The sequence below is a fragment of the Nicotiana attenuata genome, chromosome 2 (genome assembly GCF_001879085.1).
Source record: "Nicotiana attenuata strain UT chromosome 2, NIATTr2, whole genome shotgun sequence".
Lineage (NCBI taxonomy): Eukaryota > Viridiplantae > Streptophyta > Magnoliopsida > Solanales > Solanaceae > Nicotiana > Nicotiana attenuata.
Window position 1 is genome coordinate 6,809,023 of NC_031990.1, and position 13,410 is coordinate 6,822,432.

The 13,410-nt window shown below is 35.3% G+C and overlaps 1 protein-coding gene across 1 annotated transcript; it reads left to right on the plus strand.

Moving 5' to 3' along the window:
- LOC109216145 (D-galacturonate reductase-like) lies at window positions 740-13,193 on the plus strand. Its single transcript, XM_019380277.1, has 4 exons — window positions 740-1,050; window positions 3,412-3,655; window positions 11,323-11,502; window positions 12,981-13,193. The coding sequence occupies exons 1-4, from the start codon at window positions 740-742 to the stop codon at window positions 13,191-13,193; spliced, it is 948 nt and encodes a 315-aa protein (XP_019235822.1).

The following is a 13,410-nucleotide window of genomic DNA, read 5'->3' on the forward strand; positions in this document are numbered from 1 at the left end:
AAGAAAAAATTCTAATATTAAAAAGTTGTTAAAAAAATGAAAAGAAGATAAGTTTTTATAATTTAGAGGGTAAAATAGGTATTTGGCAATTCAAAATTTGGAAAATCTAGTTGAGTGACCTTCTGAGTGCGATAGGCATAGTTGAGTGACTTTGTTGTTACAAACGAAAGAAAAGTGACTTTAGAAGATAATTTGGGATAGTTGAGTGACCATTTAAGTAACGGACTCTTGAAATAAATTCATATTAAATACAAGCCTCATACTGCGAAAACAACAAAAGTAAACTCCGGTTACGTAAATTTTCTTTCCTTTACATGTAGAAGGGCAGTGCACTAGTTATAGAAATTATAATTGGAAATGAAATAAGAAATACCGTATAATTTTCTTAAAATATTCGGGAACATATTTCAAAAATCCAAGAAGATAAGTGTCATTAGTACGTATCTGTTTTTTCCTTGACAAGTCAAGATGAAATAACTTGGATTCCAAATTGACAAATGATTCTTTTTCCACATAATTAAGTCTTCTCCACACTTATTAATTATATGTGAAAAATTAATCATTTGTCAATAATAATCCCAAGATCTATGCAAAGTAAATTATTAGAGATTTTGCAAATTTTCAGTTTACCAAAAAAGAATGAAAGTTTTTCCTATAAACAAATACTCAGTCTCTTACCAAGTACTAAAGTTGAGCATTTTAAGTTTAGTATCAAGACATTCACACAAGAAGGCCAAAAATGCAAGAAGTGACTTTGAACAATTGTGACAAAGCCATGCCAGTAATTGGCATGGGAACTGCTTCTTCATTTCCGCCGGCGGTGTCGACGGAGACAGTGAAATCTACCCTATTGGAAGCCATTAAAGCCGGCTACCGCCACTTCGACACGGCATTTATTTATCCATCGGAAAAGCATCTAGGAGAAGCCATTGTTGAGGCTCTTCATCTTGGTATCATCAAGTCGAGGGATGAGCTTTTCATCACTACTAAGTTATGGTCTACTTTTGCTGAACGGGATCAAGTTGTTCCTGCTTGTAAACTCAGTCTTCAGTAAGTTATACTTCCTTTCTACAAATTTACGCTACGATATATTATTTTGAATAGGTTGTTCTTTAACCATACTTTTCTTAAATACTTTAGTCTTTAGATGATTAACTATTATGACTTATGATACTTTTTATATAGTTTTAATAAAAAAAAAATTCAAAAATTTAAAGAATTTATGTCAAAATTCAACCTTCTGTACGTTGTATGCCTACTTTTGTCGAGGCATTTTCGGTCGTTTTAGTATACGAAGATGGAATTGTTTAGAGCCGGTGTTTCTTTTAGAAGGATAGAATCAAAGTATAATATTGAATAAGTTGGTGTAATTGTTGAGTAAGAGTTGTACAGCAGTGAAGTCAAGACATCAGTTATAATAATCATGCTACTATGAGATCAATATGCTAGACATGCTCAATTAGATGAATTTTGATATAAATTGTGCTGCTTTGAAATCTGATAGGTGTGTTTTTATAGCAGTTCAAGAGGTTGGTTTACTTTTGGACATGCTTTGTTTGCATTGGTTCCAAAATTTATCTGTTTAGCTGCTATGCGGCGCGTTTCTGAAGTGTCTTGGAAGTAGGGTTGTGCTTGGTCGGATCTCATTGGATTTAGCACATTTCATATTGTAAATTCGGATTTCAGATTTTATAAAATGCACTCCAACTCCAATTCAAATAAAATTGGATTGGATTTAAAAGTTTAAATCGGGTGAATATTTCGGATTTTCGGATCTGACTGTACGCCTTATTAAGGCGACTACTAGGGGTGTCAATGGTTCGGTTCAGCCGGTTATTTTATAAAATTTGTACCATACCAATTTTTCGGTTATTCTATTATGTATAACCAAAATTAGACTTTTCGAAACCGTACCAATCTTGTCGGTTTCTCTTCGGTATCCGTATGGTACGGTTAATTTTCGGTATTTATTTTAAATATCATATAAAATTCACCAATAGAAGTAGAATGCAATAACATAAGTTCTTTATAGGACTTGTGAAAGATGACTAGAGTATAGATCCATCAACTATTCTACAACAACGTAAAAGAAACCAAGCAAAGGCAAAGAATATATAAATCACACAAGTAGAAAAGATATTAACCAAGTTAGGACTCAAGAATAAAGTCTATAGAAGATTAAATATTCGAAAAGATAAATCTAAATTATATGAAAGGAGACATATTCAATACATTGTAGTTTGCTACTCGTAATAGCTATAATACTATGTGCCGTGCTAATAAAGATACTTGAAATAACTTAGTTTAAGTAGAAGTAGCATAATAGGTTTTAGGAATTAGTATTTTGAGTTTAGTTACTTGTTGGCTTGTAATAGTTTTCATAATTCCAAGGCCCAAAGAAAAATTTAATGCATTATTGTTTTTAAACTTACTAGATAAATATATTTTTCACTTATAAAATTTATTTGTACGGTTCGGTATTTTTTTGATTTATTTTTATAAAATAAAAAACCTACCCGAATTATCGGAGCGGTTATAGATTTATATAAAAACCTACGATTTTTTAAAAAGAAACCTAAAAGTCGGTTCGGTGCGGTACGGTTCGGTTGGTATAGTCGATTTTTGAATATCCATTGACACCCCTAGCGACTACCAATCTAATCGGCTACTATACTTTTTAAGGCTACTGCTATTCAATCACTCTAATAAATTGAAAGGCGACAAATGTCTTTTATAGCAACAGACAAAACAACAGTTTCATAATAAAACAAAATAAACTGAAATTCCAAACAAATATCTAATAAGGGAGAGGCATCATCGTCCTCGAAGGAGAGACTGGAAATGAGAGACACAGAGATAAGATTTAAGAGAGAGAGTGAGATAAATTAAGAAAAGAAGAGTCTAAAGAGAGACGGATGAAATGGAAGACATAACCATAAAATGAAAGTATAATATTTATACATGTCCATACAATTCGGATTTCGGATCGGATTGGATTAAAATTATACCACTCCGAATCCGATCCAATTATCCGAAATTTTTAAAAAACCTATTCTATATCCGATCCAAAAATCTGAATGGAGTGAATCGGTTCGGATTCTCGAATATCCGATCCAAATGCACAATCCTACTTGGAAGAGCGTCAAAAAACAAAACAATAAATGTCTTTCGTCAGTGTCAAACTATTAGAGTTGCAATTTGCAAACCAATTCAGGGAAATTAAACACCTTTTTACGAAAAGAAAGAATTGAATTAAACCTTACTTGTATTACAAAGAAAGACGATTATAAGAGAGCTTGGTGCGACCAAGAGTTGTCAAGTATTTAATTTGTTGTAGTTTCTTAGCAAACATTAAAGTTTATCCCAAAATTTTGTCGAAATAATTAACAATTTTGTACCTTTCTGTTGCAGAAATTTGCAATTGGAATATGTGGATATGTATCTAATTCACATGCCACTGAGACTAAGTGAAACGATACAAAAACTCCCAGTTCCAAAAGAAATAATTCATCCATTGGATATCAAGGGTGTATGGGAAGGAATGGAAGAATGCAAAAGTCTTGGCCTCACAAAGGGAATTGGTGTTAGTAATTTCTCTTGCAAAAAGCTTGAGAAACTCCTTTCCATTGCTAAAATTCCTCCTGCTATCAATCAAGTGAGTCTTCTTCCAATCATTTCAACTCCCCAAGAAAAAAAAATAACCCATTTTTTAAAATCTATTTTTTATAAACGTACCAAGAACTTGCGGCCCTTCCCCGGACCCCGCGCATAGCTGTAGCTTAGTGCACCGGGCTGCCTTTTTTTAAGGTTTTGGTACGTGTATCTATCGGAAACAATCTTTCTATCTGCACAAGGTAGGGGCAAGGTTGCGTGCACATTACTCTACTTGTGAGATTCCACTGGATATATTGTTGTTGTTGTTGTTGTTTAAGGTTTTGGAATGTCCATTAAGAAAATCACCTAATAATAGTTGTAATTTTATAAGAAATATTTGGCTAAAATTACCTTATCTCGTCTAAATGCCTTCTTGGAGTAGTCAGAGTAGGAAATATTGAAAAATAATTAATGTCTTTTTGATTTTTTAATGTGGTAAAATCATTTTTTTCTCTTTCTATAATGACGGAGAAAAAAATCACCTAATAATAGTTGTAATTTTGTAAGAAATGTTTGACTAAATTACCTTATCTCTTCTAAATACCTTCTTGGAGTAGTCAAAATAAGGAAATATAGAAAAATAATTAATGTCTTTTTGATTTTTTAATGTGTTAAAATCAATTGTTTTTTAAATAAAATGACGGATAAAAAGGATCAAATGGAGTACATTGACTGAACTAACCCACTCCAAGGGGCAGGTGCACATTTTTTATTTGGACGTACTCATTGTCTTCAACTCGAAATATTTACATATGTAAATATTTTAAATATTTGTGTATTTATTTTAAGTATGCATCCATTAATGTCACAAAGGAAAACTTGGTGGAGTGCTACTTCATATCCATTGACTTAAACTCTTGAATTCGTTTATGAAAATTCTTTTTTGGAGCCGATGGACTATTAGAAATAAAATCTCTACTTCACATAAAGTAAGGGTAAGGTCTCCGTACACCTCACCCTATCTAAACCCTACTTATGAGATCACATGGGTATGTTATGTTGGGTTTTGGATGTGTTTAATTAATATATTAAATACTTAAAAGAGGGTGAATGGGAAATGGAGGGAAATAAAATTTTGAGTGAAATTTTAAGTTCCCCCCATTGGCAAATGGGCATTGTCCCATATTGGAAGAGGAAGAGGTTTTTTATGGGTATATAAGCAATTGCTCTTCTTCTAGCTCTTAAAGAGTTGAGAAGAAGGCAAGCCTCGCGCCATCGTCGTCGCTCGCTCGGCTTCGGCTTCGGCTTCGGCTTCGGCTTCGGATTCGGTTTCGGTTTTGGATTTGGATTTGGTCAAATGATCGATTGATTGATTAACTTTTTGGACCAAATTTATTTGTTAATAGTAAAATATTAACAGAAATGTTATTAAATATTTGTTTTAATAACAAAATATTAATTTTAAATATTAATATTAAATCCAATCCGTTTTTCTGTTTTGGTAACAGAAAAGTAACTCTTCAATTTTCCCTCTTTATTATTGAGTAAATGGCCATTTATGTAATGGCATTTATGCTGTGGGCGTTTTGCATAAACAGCCATTCTGAAGAGTTGCACCTCTTCAGATTTCAGCCTAACTGTGGCTATAAATACAACACTATTCTGCTCAGAATTTCACTACGATTTTCTGAGTTTCTTCTCCTTCTTCTGCATACTTTTAGCATCAAACAAAGCAAAAAGTAAGTGTGATTTGCTACCGAACTTTGTGTTCGCTGAAACACTAGGGTTTGAAGTACCACTACACCAGTGTGTAATTCGTTCTATCCTGGGAGGAAATAATCCATAACCTTGGGTACTAGGAGGGGATTAAATTCCTTAAGGAAACACTGTGAATTAAGTGGGCTCGAATTGGTTTTATGTCATTTCTGTTTATGTTCATTTCTGTTTATACTCATTTATATTTCCAGAATTATTTTACAAATACAGTCTACTAACAAGCTTAAGGAATTTAATTTGATTTCTGTATTTGTATTTACTGTTTCTGGAAGAGTAAAACCTTTGTGGTTTTGTACTCTATTAAAATCTACGTGATTTTAACGTTTGTGCCATTCTTTTACAGAAATGACTAATGAAAATGAGAACCAAGCTGTTCCAATGGTGACTGCCAATGCCTCAACAAGTAGAACGACACCGGCAGCATTGGCACCGGCGGAGAAACCCGAAAAATTTTCCGGGATTGATTTCAAGCGCTGGCAGCAAAAGATGTTCTTCTATTTGACTACTCTAAGTCTCCAGAAGTTCATCAAGGAAGATGTTCCTGTGCTGTCCGACGAAACTCCAGAAACTGAACGCTTTCTCGTGATTGAGGCGTGGAAGCATTCAGATTTTTTGTGCAAGAATTATATTCTAAGTGGGCTGGAGGATGCTTTGTATAACGTCTACAGTGGCGTGGAAACGTCAAAGGAACTGTGGACTGCGCTTGAAAAGAAATACAAAACCGAAGATGCCGGGTTGAAAAAGTTTGTTGCTGCAAAGTTTTTGGACTACAAAATGGTAGATAGCAAGTCTGTTATTACCCAAGTCCAGGAATTGCAAGTGATTATTCACGATCTCCTTGCTGAAGGTATAAATCAAATTAATATTGATGTTGAAAGTAATAATCTTAGTATTTTTACTAACAGAAATTTCATTGAAGGTCTTGTCATCAATGAAGCATTTCAAGTAGTAGCAATGATTGAGAAGTTGCCTCCTTTGTGGAAGGACTTCAAAAACTACTTGAAACACAAACGTAAGGAGATGTCCCTTGAAGATCTCATTGTTCGGTTGAGAATCGAAGAGGACAACAAAGCTGCTGAAAAGAGAGTCCGTGGAAACTCAACAATAATGGGAGCAAATATTGTTGAAGTGAACAAAAAGAGGAATAAGGCTTCTGGACCGAAATACAACCCAAGCAAGAAGCGGTACAGTGGAAACTGCTACAACTGTGGAAAAACCGGACACAAATCTACGGAGTGTCGTGCTCCGAAGAAAAACAAGAGGAAGGGTCAAGAAAACATGGTTGAAAAGCATGATGATGTTGATGATTTATGTGCCATGCTTTCCGAATGCAACTTGGTGGGCAATCCTAAAGAGTGGTGGATTGATTCTGGAGCCACTCACCATGTTTGTGCTGTTAGAGAAGTTTTTGCTTCTTATGCTCCTGTTGGACCCGATGAGACGATTTCTATGGGAAATACTTCAAAGGCGAAGATTGAAGGATGTGGGAAGATATTTCTCAAAATGACTTCCGGCAAAGTGGTGACTTTGAACAACGTCCTTCATGTTCCCGAGATTAGGAAGAATTTAGTCTCTACTGGACTTCTTGCTAAGAATGATTTTAAATGTGTTTTTGTTTCCGATAAGGTTGTAATAAGTAAGAATGTAAAAGTTGTTGAAAATAATAATAAAATTTCAGCTTCGTCTTACTTACTTGAGTCAAATGAATTATGGCATATACGTTTGGGTCATGTCAATTATAAAACCTTACGGAAAATGATTAATTTGGAAGTATTGCCCAAGTTTGAATGTGACAAATCAAAATGTCAAGTATGTGTGGAATCTAAGTATGTTAAACATCCTTATATGTCGGTTGAAAGGAATTCAAATCCTTTAGACTTAATTCACACAGATATTTGTGACATGAAGTCAATACCATCTCGCGGTGGGAAAAAGTATTTCATAACTTTTATTGACGATAGTACTCGATATTGCTATGTTTACTTACTTAATAGTAAAGATGAAGCAATAGACGCATTCAAGCAATACAAAAATGAAGTTGAAACGCAACTTAATAAGAAAATCAAAATGATAAGAAGTGATAGGGGTGGTGAATATGAATCTCCTTTTGAACAAATATGTTTAGAATATGGAATTATTCATCAAACAACGGCCCCTTACACGCCCCAATCCAATGGGATTGCAGAAAGAAAGAATCGTTCATTAAAGGAGATGATGAACGCATTATTGATAAGTTCTGGTTTGCCACAGAACTTGTGGGGGGAAGCCGTTCTTACGGCTAGCCGAATACTAAATCGAGTACCCCATAGCAAAACACAATCCATTCCATATGAAAAATGGAAAGGAAGGAAGCCCAACTTGAATTATTTTAAAGTGTGGGGGTGTTTGGCAAAAGTGCAAGTTCCTAAACCCAAAAGGGTAAAAATAGGACCGAAAACCGTTGATTGTGTTTTCATAGGATATGCGACTAATAGTAAAGCATATCGATTTCTGGTTCATAAATCAGAAAATCCCGACATTCATAATAATACGGTTATAGAATCAGATAATGCTGAGTTCTTTGAAAATATATATCCGTATAAAAAGGAATGTGAGTCGATTGGTGAAGGATCTAAACGACCCCGGGAAGAAACAAAAGAAAGTACACTTAACCAAGAGGATCCAAGACGTAGTAAACGTCAAAGAACGTCTACTTCATTTGGACCAGATTTTGTGACTTTCTTATTGGAAAATGAGCCTCAAACATTTAAAGAAGCTATGTCTTCTTCGGAATCATTGTTATGGAAAGAGGCGGTCAATAGTGAAATAGAATCCATACTGAACAACCATACATGGGAATTGGTTGATCTTCCTCCTGGAAATAAACCGTTGGGTTCTAAATGGATCTTTAAGAGGAAAATGAAAGATGATGGCACTATTGACAAGTATAAGGCAAGACTTGTGGTCAAAGGGTATAGACAACGAGAAGGTCTTGACTATTTTGATACATACTCTCCAGTTACAAGAATTACATCCATACGAACGTTAGTAGCGTTAGCTGCAGTTTATGGTCTTGAAATTCATCAAATGGATGTTAAGACGGCCTTCTTAAATGGAGAGTTGGAGGAAGAAATTTACATGGAACAACCTGAAGGGTTTGTGGTTCCAGGTAAAGAAAAGAAGGTCTGTAGACTTGTTAAGTCCCTTTACGGATTAAAACAAGCACCCAAACAATGGCATGCTAAATTTGACCAAACAATGTTGTCAAATGGATTTAAGATAAATGAATGTGATAAATGTGTGTACATTAAAAATGTTCCAAATCACATAGTCATTGTTTGCTTATATGTGGATGATATGCTCATAATGAGTAATGACATTGCCAACATAAATGCTACTAAGCGTATGCTAACTAGCAAGTTTGATATGAAAGACTTGGGAGTTGCTGATTTAATTCTGGGAATTAAGATCCATAAGACTTCTCAAGGTCTAGCATTGTCACAATCTCATTATATTAAGACAGTACTTGAAAAATTCAAGCACTTGGGCTTTAAAGTTGCAAAGACTCCAATTGATGTGAATCTTGCATTAGCAAAGAACAAAGGCCAGAGCATATCACAATTGGATTATGCTCGTGTGTTGGGTTGCTTAATGTACATCATGAATTGTACACGACCAGATATAGCTTGTGCTATAAGTAAATTGAGTCGATATACGAGCAATCCAGGCCAATCTCATTGGATGGCCATGAAACGAGTTTTGGGGTATTTAGTACATACCCAGGACTTTGCTTTGCACTACAATAAATATCCTGCGGTCATTGAGGGATACTGTGATGCAAATTGGATCACCGGATCAACTGATTCCAAGTCCACAAGTGGATATGTATTCACTATTGGTGGAGGAGCGGTATCTTGGAAGTCATCCAAACAAACTTGTATTGCCCGCTCTACAATGGAGGCTGAGTTCATAGCCTTGGATAAAGCCGGTGAAGAAGCTGAATGGCTCCGGAATTTCTTGGAAGATATTCCATTTTGGCCCAAACCGTTGGCACCAATATGCATACATTGTGATAGTCAAGCGGCAATTGGAAGGGCTGGGAGCGTTATGTATAACGGTAAGTCTCGCCATATACGACGAAGACATAAAACCGTTAGACAATTACTCTCTAGAGGAATTATCACGATTGACTATGTAAAGTCAAGTGATAATGTGTCGGATCCACTTACAAAAGGCCTAACTAGAGAGGTAGTTGAGAAGTCATCAAGGGGAATGGGACTGTGGCCGAGAACAAGTCATAGTGGCGGTAACTCTACCTAGAAGACTGGAGATCCCAAGATCTAGGTTCAAGGAGATCAAACAAAGTCATTTATTACGGTTCAACATTGTCAACTAAACTTTTGGTCCATTCTCGTGATGAGACAATGTTCAGTACCAAGGATAAAGCATTAAGGCTTTTTAATGATTTCTAAATTTGATACGGGGTATATCAAATAGTGTATCTACGGGATGACACGTTTAGGAATCACCTATGTAAGTGTGAAGTGTTAGCCGCTTCAAGGAGAACATTGTAAGGCCAGTTCTCTACGCACTTATGAAACCAGGCGGTGTTCATGGCTGAAAAGAACACAACAATGAGAACCAAAGACGGTTAAGGGTTGGTTGTGTGACTTGTGGTTGTCTAGGTATACACTAAAGTTCGACGGTTCAAAGATATCAAATCTACCGATTGATCGAGTATATCCGACATAAGTTCACTACGGAAAGTTCAAAGGGAAACCTACTTATCCAGATGCAATTAATCCTTACTTGCGAATCACACAGTTTTTCATGCATACTTCCGTGATATAGCCATTCCCCATTCATGTGGGGGATTGTTGGGTTTTGGATGTGTTTAATTAATATATTAAATACTTAAAAGAGGGTGAATGAGAAATGGAGGAAAATAAAATTTATGAGTGAAATTTTAAGTTTCCCCCCTTGGCTAATGGGCATTGTCCCATATTGGAAGAGGAAGAGATTTTTTATGGGTATATAAGCAATTGCTCTTCTTCTAGCTCTTAAAGAGTTGAGAAGAAGGCAAGCCTCGCGCCGTCGTCGTCGTCGCTCGCTCGGCTCGGCTTCGGCTTCGGCTACGGCTACGGCTTCGGCTTCGGCTTCGGCTTCGGCTTCGGATTCGGTTTCGGTTTTGGATTTGGATTTGGTCAAATGATCGATTGATTGATTAACTTTTTGGACCAAATTTATTTGTTAATAGTAAAATATTAACAGAAATGTTATTAAATATTTGTTTTAATAACAAAATATTAATTTTAAATATTAATATTAAATCCAATCCGTTTTTCTGTTTTGGTAACAGAAAAGTAACTCTTCAATTTTCCCTCTTTATTATTGAGTAAATGGCCATTTATGTAATGGCATTTATGCTGTGGGCGTTTTGCATAAACAGCCATTCTGAAGAGTTGCACCTCTTCAGATTTCAGCCTAACTGTGGCTATAAATACAACACTATTCTGCTCAGAATTTCACTACGATTTTCTGAGTTTCTTCTCCTTCTTCTGCATACTTTTAGCATCAAACGAAACAAAAAGTAAGTGTGATTTGCTACCGAACTTTGTGTTCGCTGAAACACTGGGGTTTGAAGTACCACTACACCAGTGTGTAATTCGTTCTATCCTGGGAGGAAATAATCCATAACCTTGGGTACTAGGAGGGGATTAAATTCCTTAAGGAAACACTGTGAATTCAGTGGGCTCGAATTGGTTTTATGTCATTTCTGTTTATGTTCATTTCTGTTTATACTCATTTATATTTCCAGAATTATTTTACAAATACAGTCTACTAACATGTTATTGTTGTTGTTTCTGCTTTGGAACGTCACTAAATTTGTTTTTTGGCAATTTATTTGTAATTAGAAGTAAATACTGCAACGTTTGTTTTATAGATGCCTTTGTTTTCTTGTGTTTTGGAAAGGTGGAGATGAACCCAATGTGGCAACAAAAGCAACTGAGGGAATTTTGCAAGGCAAAGGGAATACAAATCACTGCTTATTCTCCCTTGGGTTCCAATAATACATTCTGGGGTGATAACAGAGTTGTGAAATGTGATGTTCTAACTGAAATTGCCAAATTCAAAGGAAAAACCACTGCTCAGGTTTTTTAAGTTCTCTTGTTTTCTTATGTTTTTCATTTTCTTGTTTGATTCTTTTTCTTGTCTAGGTTTCTTATCAAACACTCTTTCGATACTCTTCCTTTTGTCTCCAATTCTATGTTTTAATTTTCTTCGATCATAAAACAAGTTTTCATAAATAAAAAATGGCATTAAGTCATGTTCATTATGCGTAGAACTTGTACAAGAGATTTAATGTTCAACTATTTTCCGATTTTCATGACCCAACCAAGAAAATCTTGGACCGATTATGCTTATTCCTAATTCTAAATGGCCTTAGTTCAGTTGTTGGTGAAATCGATTTTTTGTTCGAGGTATAACCACAACATACTCAGAGGCCGATTTAATTTAGGATTTGAACTTTATGTCTTCAAATTCGTAATTTTACCATATCTCATCTAATTTAGTGTGTTCAAAATTTATTGTTGGTACAGATTTAATAATTATTTTTGGGCAAAAATACAGGGCATGAGTAAAAGTTATGGGTTCAGATAAACCTATAGCTTCTACACTGGATACGCCTCTGACCATACTAGTTGTGTAATTTTTTTTTACACTACTAGTACAAAATAATCTTATTTTCACGTGATATAGGTAACTACCAGTGTTTTCAAAGGCGTGGGCATAAGGCGAGGCGTTTTACATATGCCTCAGCGAGGCGTAAGCCCCATAGGCATTTAATTTTAATATTTTATAAAATAATGTAATTATAGTAAATATTTATAGACAGGTAAAATTGCATAATATATATATATATATGTGTGTGTGTGTGTGTGTGTGTGCGCGCGCGCGCGCGCGCGCGCGTTCCATCCCCACAAAAAACTAGTCAAAATAATTTATTATACGCTACTTACAAGCACAAGTAACTTGAGTCGAAAAGAATAAAGTTTTCTACATGGAGGAACAAATAGAATGACTAACCTGCAATTTGAAATTTGAACTTGCTGCTAAGAAGGAGAATAAAGTTCTTTTTGTATTTGTAAAAAAAAATTGAATATTTGTTGTTTTGGGAGATATTAGCAGACTAGCAAACAAGAGAAAGAATTGGGAAAGACCATAAATTAAGGTTTTAATCAATAAAAAAGTCTTGACTTTTAAATTTGATACATTTCAGTTCCTTTTTAAATTTTTTGAATAATTACAAGCTGACTTTTGTGAATGGGTATTATATGAAGGACTTATTTAATAAATTTTGTTTTAATTTGAAAACATCTCTGGGGCTTACGCCTCACTACAAAAACGTGTCTCAAACGCCCAAGCATACGCCCCGAATGCCCGGGTGTATGCCCCGAATTGCTAGGCGTACGCCTCTTGAGACTTTCGCCCCACACCATCGCCTCGGGGCGTTTTTGGTGCGCCTCGCCCCAGGGCTCGCCCCGAAAACGCCTTTTAAAACACTAGTAACTACCTGTATTTTATTTTTAAATGACCTGATAATGTAAATATTAACTGACTTTGTGCAGGTAGCATTGAGGTGGGTTTATGAGCAAGGGGTGAGTCTTGTTACAAAGAGTTTCAACAACGAGAGAATGAAAGAGAATCTTCAAATATTTGATTGGTCACTTTCTGAAGAAGAGTTGAAGAAAATAAGTGAGCTTCCACAGCGTAGAGGTTTTAGCATGGCCTCTCTGTATGGACCTCATGATATTTTCCTGCAATTAGATGCAGAGATCTAATTGTTGTCTTGGCGAATTAATTACATTTCAAGATTCATAAAGTTACAATAAACTCATTCAATTTCTTGAGACAATGAAAATATTGGTTTAAATTTCTTTATAAAAAAAATTAAGTGATCAGTTGCTGCTCGTGAATTTTCGATGATCAAGTTCTACTCATCCTGAGACGCTTGAGTCCAAGTAGATCGTCTATATTACACCTCTTGAGATGCGATCT

Bases quoted from the DNA above. Each gene is read 5' to 3' on its own strand.
- LOC109216145 (XM_019380277.1), top strand. From the start codon at position 740: ATGCAAGAAGTGACTTTGAACAATTGTGACAAAGCCATGCCAGTAATT. The intron at 1,051-3,411 runs GTAAGTTATACT...TTTCTGTTGCAG, and splicing joins GCTTGTAAACTCAGTCTTCA to AAATTTGCAATTGGAATATG. The intron at 3,656-11,322 runs GTGAGTCTTCTT...TGTTTTGGAAAG, and splicing joins TTCCTCCTGCTATCAATCAA to GTGGAGATGAACCCAATGTG.